Source organism: Rhinoraja longicauda, chromosome 16 (assembly GCF_053455715.1).
Source record: "Rhinoraja longicauda isolate Sanriku21f chromosome 16, sRhiLon1.1, whole genome shotgun sequence".
Lineage (NCBI taxonomy): Eukaryota > Metazoa > Chordata > Chondrichthyes > Rajiformes > Arhynchobatidae > Rhinoraja > Rhinoraja longicauda.
Window position 1 is genome coordinate 39,508,353 of NC_135968.1, and position 12,392 is coordinate 39,520,744.

General features: G+C 40.7%; 1 protein-coding gene across 15 annotated transcripts in view; it reads left to right on the forward strand.

The window, feature by feature from the left end:
• jakmip3 (Janus kinase and microtubule interacting protein 3) overlaps positions 1 to 12,392 on the forward strand; it is a 316,671-nt gene that overhangs the window by 204,426 nt on the left and 99,853 nt on the right. For all 15 annotated transcript variants that reach the window (XM_078413662.1, XM_078413661.1, XM_078413664.1 and 12 more), the window contains 4 exons: positions 912 to 1,046; positions 2,950 to 2,985; positions 9,270 to 9,329; positions 11,593 to 11,721. In XM_078413662.1, coding sequence (XP_078269788.1) covers positions 912 to 1,046; positions 2,950 to 2,985; positions 9,270 to 9,329; positions 11,593 to 11,721 — 360 coding nt within the window. The remainder of the gene's footprint in view (positions 1 to 911; positions 1,047 to 2,949; positions 2,986 to 9,269; positions 9,330 to 11,592; positions 11,722 to 12,392) is intronic.

Consider the following 12,392-nt stretch of genomic DNA (forward strand, 5'->3'; position numbering starts at 1 on the left):
ACTACTATTCAAATGATCTGCAATTTCTTCTTTTATAATTGACTCCAGCATCTTCCCAGTGTCGCTCCGAGCCAGGGTGACGCTTTTATATCTAAGAGGCAGATGGGAAGCCCTCGCCATCCACCATTTGTAACAGCACAGGTCATTCTCTAAACAGGACCACCCAATATGAATTGTTCACAAGTTATAGGAGTAGAATTAGGCCATTCGGCCCATGAGGTCTACTCCGCCATTCAATCATGGCTGATCTCTGCCTCCTAATTCCATTTTCCTAACTTATTCCCATAACCCTTGACACCCGTTCTAATCAAGAATCTGTCTATCTCTGCCTTAAAAATATCTCTGCCTTAAAAAGACTGACCAATTGCTTACGTAAGTGCGAGTTTACATAATTCTCCTATTATGTAAGTTGAAGAGTGCTTGTATTTGTTTATTTTCAAGGTAGGTTTTCATTTCTGTTGAAGTCTTCAAAATCTACACAGATGTATAATTCATTCAGAGCTTAAGAGGGGCGGCAATCGAAAAGTATCAAGATTTCAAGGAGAGGCCCAATGCACATAAAAGAGTCAACGTGAACATTGTTGCTTCACTTATTACTAATACTGTGTAAATGCGATAATATGTTTAACATAAATGCAATAATATATTTACCCTTCAGTCAAGGCTTATGCAGATTCTACTTTTAAAAGTGCATACAGTAGTTTTAAGAAAATTCTGCTTTTGAGGGATATCACTGCAGTATTTTCAATTTGTTCTGGAATTGTTTGGCTCACGATTTATGATGTATTATTCTTAACAGTGAGACAATTGCCATGTCAAATAGGTTGGAAACATGCAGAATGATTATATTTTCGACATTTTCTTTCCCAAATGCAGTTAAATGTTGCTTATGTCTTTAATTCTCCATGCAGAAGGAGAGAGTGGGGACCATTCGCCGACCAAGCTCTCTAAATGACCTAGAGATGACCTTTCACGACGAGAAAGAAATTGAGTTTCTTCGGATGCAAGTTATGGAACAACAAAATGTCATTGATGATCTTAGCAAGGTAGCATTTTAATTGTTTTAAACATAACCCTGATTTTTCTTTTTCAAAATTTATTTTTCCTTTGCAAATTTTAAATTTCAAGTCAGCAGCTAATTGCTCTCTGTACAGTACCCACAAAATGACATGCACCCCACTATTATTCTTTGACAGGGAAAGCTGTTGATTTAAGCTTTCCCAAGCAACTAAAAAGGTTTTGATAAGAATTTTATTTTGGGCATAAAGCAATTGCCCCGAATTAAACATTTCTGGTTAAATAAAATGGTCATTTTCATTCAGACCAGGAGATCGCAGATTCAGAATCCAGTCTATGCAGAGTTTCCAAACCCCAGTGTTGACTACACTGAAATGTTCTCCATCCAATAGCAAAACACAGTGGCTGATGGAAATGCCATTGACCATATCTCCGTTAGAGGGAGGGAAAAAGGCAATTACTCTGCAATAACTTTCAATGGAAGTTGTGCAAGCTAGATTGTTGGAAAGGAATAGAACCTTAGAAGACCTGTTAGACGTTTATAAAATTATGAGAGGCACAGATAGAATAGGCAGTCAGATGGGGCAGGTTTTGTTAGGTGAATACAAGATAGGTTTCCTGAAACAGTATGTGAACATTCTGACTCGAGGAGGGATCATATTGGACCTGATGATGGAAAGTGAGCCTGGCCAGGTGATTAGTGTTCTCTCAAATGATCAGTGAACAAGCTCTGGAGTAGAGGTGGCAAAAGCCATGAGGTCAGAAGTGATAGGAGCAGAATTAGGCTATTCGGCCCATCAAGTCTGCTCCGCTATTCAATCATGGCTGTTCTATCCCTCCCTCCAAACCCCATTCTCCTGCTGTCTCCCCATAACACCGGACACCCGTACTAATCAAGAATCTGCCTATCTCTGCCTTAAAAATATTCATTGATTTATCCTCCACAGCCTTCTGTGGCAAAAAATTCCACAGATTCACCACCCTCTGACTAAACAAATTCCTCCTCATCTCCATTCTAAAGGAATGTTCTTTAATTCTGAGGCTACGACCTCTGGTCCTAGACTCTCCCGATAGTGGAAACATCCTCTCCACATCCACTCTATCCAAGCCTTTCACTATTTCACTAAAAGTGGAACAGTCTCCCATTCATCTTGTTGATTAGGTCCAGTGGGGAGATTCTTGGAAGTGAAGCGCAAAAATGTGGTGAGGAAGAATGAGAAGAGAGTTAAATTGATAAGACAGCCATCTCTTCAGTCTGGGTTACATTGGGTTTGGATCCATGATGACTTAGACACATAGAAACATAGAAAATAGGTGCAGGAGGAGGCCATTTGGCCCTTTGAGCCAGCACCGCCATTCACTGTGATCATGGCTGATCATCCACAATCAGTAACCCGTGCCTGCCTTCTCCCCATATCCCTTGATTCCATTAGCCCCTAGAGCTCTATCTAACTCTCTTTTAAATTCATCCAGTGAATTGGCCTCCACTGCCCTCTGTGGCAGAAAATTCCACAAATTCACAACTCTCTGGGTGAAAAAGTTTCTTCTCAACTCAGTTTTAAATGGCCTCCCCTTTATTCTTAGACTGTGTCCCCTGGTTCTGGATCAGAATCATGGCTTGTCAGCAATGTTGAGAAGGGTGTTCCACAAGTTGAAAGGGTTGAATGCTTTTGTGAAGTCACAAATGAACATGTACAGTCCTCCCTACATTCTCCTATTTCTAAATTATCACTTGCTATTTAGCATCTCTTGTCAGAAATATAAAATGTTTTATATATTGCACTTGCTGAATGCATCATTAGTTGTACCAAAGGGAGAACAGTAAAACTATAAGAAAGAACACTGTAAAAATATAACATTGTGCTGCAACCTATTGCCGAACTTTCACTGCCATTTTTTACAATTCTTACCTGCAATCTTTATTTTTGTCAGGCACTGGAGACAGCTGGCTATGTCAGGAGTGTCATAGTAAGTAGCACAATTCATATTGATGTACAGAGATGGGCAAAGTTGTTGGGGTTGTGGTTGCAATCAGGCCCACAGGCCTCCATTACAATTATCATCCTAAAAATAGTATGCATTCTGAGAGAGACACAAAATGTTGGAGTAACTCAGCGGGCAGGCAGCATCTCTGGAGAGAAGGAAAGGGTGAGGTTTCAGGTCTGAAGATGGGTCTCGACCCAAAACATCACCCATTGCTTCTTTCCAGAGATGCTGCCTGTCCCGCTGAGTTACTCCAGCATTTTGTGTCTATCTTCGATTTAAACCAGCATCTGCAGTTCTTTCCTACACAGTATTAAATGTAATTTTTTCTATCCCAGTATGTATGAATTATTATTAACTAGGAGCGGGTAGTGCACAAGGTCCTGGATATACCCCTCCAGCCGGTCAAATGTAGCAAAACTGGAGTGAGCTTATTTTGCAACAAGGAAAAATAATGGCCAAAGCAGAATTGTTTATTTCTGAATTTCTACAGATGAAAGATGCACCCCAGAGCTTTCAAAAAGACAGAGAGATTGGACAGGGAAATCACAATGTAGCCGACTTGTTCACCAAATGATTAACACTGAGGTCAAACCCAAGATGCATGATTCATCAACAGTTTCCAAGGTTGGAGAAAGATAAGTCACGACTGTTCTCAATATGGCTCCCAAACCTATTTTATCTTACATGTGTAGAGAATTATATGCTAAACATCAGCCCATGAGTTGTTCAGGATTGTAAAAGTTCAAAAATTCATTTGATATCCTTGGTCAGCTCACAAAGTTTCATAAAATTACAGCAAAATAGAGACTCACCAACTTCTACCGATGTGCTGTAGAAAGCATTTTATCGCGATGCATTACAGGTTGGTTTGGGAATAGCTCCATCCAAGACCGCAAGAAATTGCAGAGAATTGTGGACGCAGCCCAGACCAACCTCCCTTCCATTGACTCCATTTATACTTCACACTGCCTCGGCAAGGCCAGCAGCATAATCAAAGATGAGTCGCACCCTGGCCACTCCCTCTTCTCCCCTCTCCCATTGGGAAAAAGATATAGAAGTGTGAAAACGCACATCTCCAGATTCAGAGACAGCTTGTTCCCAGCTGTTATCAGGCAACTGAAGCATCCTCCCACAACAAAAGAGCAGTCCTGAACTACTATCTACCTCATTGGTGACCTTCAAACTATCCTTGATCGGACTTTGCTAGCTTAATACTTGCACTATACGTAATTCACGTTATTCCCTTCAACATGTATCTGTACACTGTGAATGGCGTGATTGTAATCATGTATTGTCTTTCCACTGACTGGTTAGCATGCAACAAAAGCTTTTCACTGTACCTCAGTACACATGAGAATAAACTAAACTTAACTAAACTAAACTAAACTTGAATCACGAGCAGAGACCAAATAGTTTGATATGGACTCTTGTGATTTGGTCTCATAAGAAGAACTGGCTTGAAAACCTCACTTTTAAACTGTCTGCTTTATTTCCATTATTGTTTTGTGGCACCTCTCTACTAGGACCATAGCTTTGCAGTGAGTGCCATGATAATTCCTTCCTAATAACTTTCAAGTGACACAATAATTCTCAAATGTTTGGTTCAGTAATATTTTTTTAATTTTTTTTTATTTTTTTAATTTTTGAAAAGCATATGTACAAATAGAAATAAAAAACACATTTGTTACAGAGTTCTTACATAGCTTCAATTTTTAAATTTTTAAAAAGAGAAAATAAAAAAATAAAGAAGGAAGGAAAAAAAACAAAACAAAAAAAAAGACTATAAACTATTGGGAAGAGAGAATAAGAGGATTAAAAAAAAGATATAACTATAAAAATTAAAGGGAGTAGATCCGGGAGACAATAACCACAGTTGTACATCCAACCCCTAACTCAAGTTTCAACTTTTAACCCATTTACTTTTCTAAAAATTCAATAAATGGAGACCATATTTTAAAAAATAACTCAGGTTTGTCAAGTAATAATTTCTGATCTATAATTAATCTAGATTACATTGAATGTTGAATACTGATTTTCTGGCAACTGATGGCCCACCCCGAATATCTCGAGAGCTCAGTTGAAATTCCATAGGCAGCCACAGGTGGCGTTGCGAGTGGCGAGCGCTCTTTCTGGTCGTGTCCCTCCGTCGTGAAAGAATCAACTGTGTTCTCAATCTTCCCCGCTAACTGTTTCGCAAAGACAATGCAGTAACCCCACGATTTAACAGCCCCCTTATAACAGATGTCGGATTTGGCGGACGGACCTGCCAACCCATCCCCGGCTCCCACCGTCTCCCTGGCCGTTTGTAGCCCCGGGCGGCTTCCGACCCCTCTCCCGACTCGCAAGGTGCACCAGCGAACCCTTCCTCACCCGCCGACAGGTCTCAAAGTGCTGGAGTAATTCAGCGGCTCAGGATCTCTGGAGGACGGGCACGGAGAGGTGACATCGAGACCCTTCCTCAGACTGGTTTTGTCGGCTGAGTTGCTCCAGCACTTCATGTCTCAGTGTGCCTGCTCAGACACCATGGGGCTCCCTCCCCTCTCACCTGCTGCCGGTGCCAAGGTGCCATGTGTTGGCGACTCTGGGGGAGAAGGAGGAGGTGGCAGCGGCGTTGGTGGGGGGACGAGGCGAGGGTAGCTGGAGGGGAGACCCCCCGGCTTCCGGCCTTCGGGTCACCACCTCCTCCCCCATCCTCCACCCTCCTCACTCCTCCACAAGCAAAATCAGTGTTCAACCTGCATTAAATTTGTATAGGAACTTGAATATTAAGAGAAGGCATCCATCAGCCCTTCAAATCTATGCAATTCCTCGAAACCATTCCAGCAATCGCACTCTCCCACTTATAACCCTGCATTCTCTTATAAATGCCCGTTTACCCCCTACCGCTCCTCCCGCCATCCACTTGCTCCAGGGTCAATTTACGGCCGCTAATTTACAGAGGCTAAACACGAAACATTTTGATGGGATGTAACAGTACCCTGAAGCACCTGGGAGAAGGCCACGCTGTGACGGTGAAAATGTGCAAATCTTCTGCAGACTGCTCTGGAGGTCAGAATCAAAACCAGTTAGATGGAGCAAAGGGACAGATGTATTTGCTGCAGTGCATCTTTGCCACCAATTAGGTGCCACCAATGTCAAATTGTCTCAGGGTTTTAGAAAAGAAGAAACATGCTCAATTATGGAAATTACAAATATAGCCACTGCCCAGAGTATTCAGTGAACTCTTGACCGCTGCCACTTCCCTATCTAAGTGCCGGAAAGTTAAGTATCTACTCAAATCCACATCTTAGTGTGGAAGTCTTGAATTTATTGACATAGCTTTGTAAGCTTTGTCCTGCTGGGGAATTTACAACTTCCACTGGATTGGAGCTGTCTTTGGAAGGACACGTTGATTCATTTCAATGGATTTATTTTTTCGTGTCATCGCACAACTGTTTGCCAATAGTGAGCAGATTTTAGTGTCACGTCAATGGCCTCTGCAAGATCCTTTACAGTGTGTGTGTCGTGCAGCATGTCACAGCTCAGGAGATGTTCCAAAGTCTGGAGGCCCCGTCCACACTCGCAGTCTGCCACATCTTCACGATATCCCCACTTCAGCATGTTTGATTTGCTCCTCCCCACGCCTGTCCGCAGTCTGTTGAGACGGCGCCAGGTTATCCACGGTTGGTCGGAACCTGGTGGGAGTTTCTCAGAGGGATCGATTGCCATGTGAGTGTCTTCCGGAGATTTCTCTAGTCTCTCTTCCAAGTGTTTGAGCCTTCTGGACGATGCACTGCGGTCCAGGGGATGGACAGAAGAGAGGAGACTTCTGCGTGATTTCAAACGCTGAGGTAGCAAAGGGTGGGCATGTAGGGGGTGTCTTTCATCCTCTGGTTGTCTGAGGAGTTCTTTTTGACTGGCTACAGCTCTTCTGATTCCAGGAGGTGCAATGCCAGAGAGCATTTCATTTCAATGGAGAGGGCAGCTCGTAGAGACGAGATTAAGTTAATTTTGTCACAAAATCCTGGTGTAACTCAGCGGGTTAGGCAGCTGACCCTCCAGCAATTTGCAAATTTATTTGTAAACCACCATCTACAGTTCCTTGTTTCTCTAAGTTAACTTCTTTAAAACAGTTACGTTTTTTTTTAGTGTTTTCGTTTTCTTATTTTTTTAAACATTTTTATTATTTATTATAAAATTTTGATGAGTTTCTGATTGCTATTAAATCTCCACTATTCAAACCTTTTGACAGGATTAAGAACCATTGCTGCCAGATTGTTTCAGTTGTTTTGTGAAGAGGTGTTACTCCAGGTATCACATAGTAAAGTAACTGAAGGCCCTGTTGCTGTACAGCATCGCACCAATAGTGATCAAATCGGGTTTATGGTGGTTACACCATGCAAGATGAATGCAAGAGTTAGCATGGAGGACCAAGACTGAACATTGATCATAAATTCTGTGTCAATGAGTCCATACTGCATGAAAGTGTCTCTGCAGCACAATGGGCTTGTTTGTCTGCATTAAACCCATTTGAAGTAATGTGAAGAAATGTTTCATTCTATGAAAAAATCATTCTATGAGAAAAGTTATATAAAAGATTATTTGTACTTAGGTTAAGTCTCCAGGTTCCAGTCACGAATATAATGCAACTCAACAATTCACATCCATTAATGAAGTCCCTACAGGGGAAATATCAATTAAATCTCATGCAATATTTCTCTTCTTCTAAATCCAGTTAGATTTTTAGTCTGTTCTGTGCCTATCGAGATTATTTTCAGTATTGAGCCAAGCATGCATCATCTAGAAAAGTGTTTTTTTTTAGTATTTCAGGTCCTTTGTACTCCTGTGGTATAACTAGGTAAAACCACGTCCATGCAATTTGGCCTTTAATATTCTTACTCATGAAGAGGCCAAAGAAAATAATACCTACAGGTGAAAAAAAATGGCATGATTCTAGTTTACCCATAAATGACCTAATTAATATTATACCACAGCTATCATTTTTTTTAGATCAATTTTCTCACAGTATCATCTTATTCATTCCAGACTCAGCATCATTTCCATATTCCCAATAACACAAGCTTCCCTGCATATTATATATATTTTGCTCAGGCATACGTTCATAAGTGATAGGAGCAGAATTAGGCCATTCGGCCCTGACACCCATACTAATGAAGAATCTATCTATCTCTGCCTTAAAAATATCCAGACGGCCTCCACAGCCATCTGTGGCAGTGAATTCCACAGATTCACCACCCTCTGACTAAAGAAATTCCTCCTCATCCTCTTCCTAAAGGAACGTCCTTTAATTCTGAGGCTATGACCTCTAGTCCTAGACTCTCCCACTAGTGGAAACATCCTCTCCACATACACTCTATCCAGACCTTTCACTATACGGTAAGTTTCAATGAGGTCCCCCCTCATTCTTCTAAACTCTAGCAAGTACCATCAAATGCTCATCATATGTTAACCCACTCATTCCTGGGATCATTCTCGCAAACCTTCTCTGGACCCTCTCCAATGCCAGCACATCCTTCCTCAGATATGGGGCCCAAAATTGCTCACAATACCCCAAATGCGGTCTGACCAGCGCCTGATAGAGCCTCAACATTATAGAGCCTGTTTTTGTATTCGAGTCCTCTCATAATAAATCTCAAAATAAGTGCACTTAATCTAAGCACAGTATTTAAGGAGACTAAAACTAATGATTCTTCAGTATAAAAAATATTTACTGCATTTATTTGATATGAGCTTGGTGTCACTGGATGGTCCTAATTAAATCCATTTGAATTCAATGTCCCATTTGAAACCTAGATGTAAATTTAAATGGGTCCAGTTATGCAAGTTTTCCAGCTTTCTGTTTTCATTTTGTTTTGGACCATCAGTTAAAATAACTGGGTGTTGGTGAGCCCATGCCTGTTTCTGCTGTCCCAGCTGATACTTTTATTAGCAAGAATAAGCTTAAAAATGGGTTTTAAACAGAAGAAACATTACAAGGAAAATTAGATTGAGTGAACAAGTTTCAGAGTTAAATAATGATGTTTAATAAGATATGATTTGTAACATTATAACTAAAAAATATCAAATTAAATTTTGCTGCCTTTATAACATTTAATATACAAATATTTTAAATCTCAATGAAAGTCAATGTACCTAAAAAAATGCTTAGGATGTTGTGGTTTCAATAGTCCATTCATTACTGTGAGTAAAAACCAATTGACTTCACACTGTAGCATACATATTTCACCACTCTTTGTTAAGACGCATCCTTTTTGTTTTGCTAACAGGATCGGGATAAGCTTCTGCATTCCAGAAAACAAAAGAAGAAAGTTACAAAGGCGAGCAAGGTGACACCACAGGTTCCATCGCTCATTCCAAATCGAGGAAGAGATCTATTCTGGTTTTCAGACACAATAGAAACATAGAAAATAGGTGCAGGAGTAGGCCATTCGGCCCTTCAAGCCATTCAATGTGACCATGGCCATTCATGTGATCGCCGCCCAGCGATCCCTGCACATTAACACTATCCTACACCCACTAGGGACAATTTTTATATTTTCCCAGCCAATTAACCTACATACCTGTACTTCTTTGGAGTGTGGGAGGAAACCGAAGATCTCGGAGAAAACCCACGCAGGTCACGGGGAGAATGTACAAACTCCGTACAGACGGCGCCCGTAGTCAGGATCGAACCTGAGTCTCCGGCGCTGCATTCGCTGTAAGGCAGCAACTCTACCGCTGCGCCACCGTGCCGCCAAATATACTTGAATTTTTTTTCCACCCAGTTCTTCCTAGTGCCTGTGATTTGTCTGGTTTTGAATCATATGTATGTTTCATTAATGTTTGATCCTGTTACTCACTCATATGCAACAGAATCAGCTGAAACAACTAAAATGAAACTTTATAGGGGAAATAGTTCAGGGATAAAAGCCCATGGAATCTCTAATGTTGTTTTAATCTGCAAAATATTTCTAATGTTTGCGTTCAAACAAAGGAAGATGTTTAAGTGTAGGAAAGAACTATAGATGCTTAAACCAAAGATAAGCACAAAAAGCTGGAGTAACTGACAGCATCTGTGGAGAAAAGGAAGAGATGACATTTCAGGTCGAAACCCTCTTCCGACTGAGAGTCAGGGCAAAGAGAAATGAGAGATATAGACTGTGAAGTGGAGAGATATAGAACAAATGAATGAAAGATACACAAAAAAGTAATGATGATAAAGGAAACAGGCCATTGTTAGCTGTGTGCTAGGTGAAAACGAGTAAAGACAATGAGATTCAACAAGACGACTTTAATGCTGGTCGACTTGGCTGTGGGAGGGATGGAGAGAGAGGGGATGCAGGAGTTACTTGAAGTTAGAGAAATCATTCTCATACCACTGGGTTGTAAGCTGCCCAAGCGAAATATGAGATGCTGTTCCTCCAATTTGCATTTGGCCTCACTCTGACAATGGAGGAGGCCTAGGACAGAAAGGTCAGTGTGGGAATGGGAAAGGGAATTAAAGTATTTGGCAACCGGGAGATCATATACGTGAGCAAATAAATAGACGGTTTACATGATTCCTAACTTTATTATAAATCCTATGGTTAGAGATGGTTAGGAATATTTAAAAGATAGACATAAAATGCTGGAGTAACTCAATGGGACAGGCAGCATCGCTGTAGAGACGGAATGGGTGACATTTCGGGTCGAGACCCTTCTTCAGACAGAGTCAGGGAAGAGGAAGTAGAGAGATATGGAAGGGTAGGTTGTGAAAACAACAGATCAAAGCAAATGGTGATAAGAAAATGTAGAATGGTTCATTGTTGGCTGAGGGGAAGATGACAACGAGGCATACGACCAGTGCTATTTAATCAGGAGGACAGTAGAACTAGTCGGACTACTAGGATGGGGGAGGGACGGAGAGAGAGCGAGAGCAAGGGTTACTTGAAATTAGAGAAATCAATATTTATACCGCTGGGTTGTAAGCTGCCCAAGCAAAATATGAAGTGCTGCTCCTCCAATTTGGATTGGGCCTCACTCTGACAGTGGAGCAGGCCCAGGACCAAAAGGTCAGTATGAGAATGGGGGAGGGAATTTAAGTGCTTAACATCGGGAGATCACGTAGCCACAGGTGGACTGAGCGGAGGTATTCAGCGAAACAATCGCCGAGCCTTCGCTTATGCTGACTCCCCATGGAAATAAAGGTCATCATTTTGAAGTTGTTACAGTCGTGATGTTTGTAAAGGAGGATTATGAGAATCACTATTAATATATCCTTACTCTAAACAAAGATAATTATTTAAGTATTCAACATAGATTTGTTCATAGTTTGCTTTCCCACATAAGTCAACATGAACTGATATAGTAATTTTGGCACCAAAGCACCAGCATCCAAATTTCACTGGATTGCTTCCACCAGAAGACTAATATAGACTTATCCAGTCCATATCCTGAAACGTGAAATCAAACAGTAAATAGTAATAAAGATTTCATCCAAGAATACTACCTAAAGCAGGAATCTTAACAGTCACGAGGAGTAAAACACTTGTTGAAGTAAGATTCTGATTAAAGATTATTGGAATACCATTACCATGCCGAACGCATTCATTCTTTTTTTTTAATTTACAGAAGCTTGTTGTGGAAACATTTTTCGGGTATGATGAAGAGACTTCACTTGATTCAGATGGTTCATCTATTTCGTACCAAACAGACAAGACAGATCGAACTCCTTGTACACCTGAAGATGATCTTGATGAGGTAACAAAAATTAGATTCTTATTTCTTTTCTTGAATGAAAACAACTTTTAATTGTTTGCAACTGGCACTTATCAAGTACTTCAAATGAATACCTTTATTTTCACCCACATTATTTAATACTTTTTTTAACATAAGTTGTTTGAAAAATTGCTTATTTAGTTGAATGGTTTGAAATGCAACCATTCTCATGATCAACTAATCTATCTCTTGTCTTATAAGAAAATAACTGCAGATGCTGGTACAAATCGAAGGTATTTATTCACAAAATGCTGGAGTAACTCAGCAGGTCAGGCGGCATCTCAGGAGAGAAGGGATGGGTGACGTTTCGGGTCGAGACCCTTCTTCAGACTGATGTCTTGTCTTATATCACTGTTATCATACTTTTGAAATGTTTTGAGGGAAACAAATGCAAAATTCCAGTACATCCTGAATAATGTATTACTAAATATAAATTAATAAACTTTGTGGAAGTACTAGTCCTGGGCAATTGAAACAGTCTGTCTCAATCTTGTTCTACCCTTCCGGTTACTCAAACCTCCATCCTCCACACGCCCATCTTTAGTCCCCATCATTTTCCACTCACCATCTCCTCTTCCACCCACCCAATCCTATGTTCCAAGGACCTACCTGATGCCTACTAAAATTGCACAGTAGGCATTTAGTACTCATTG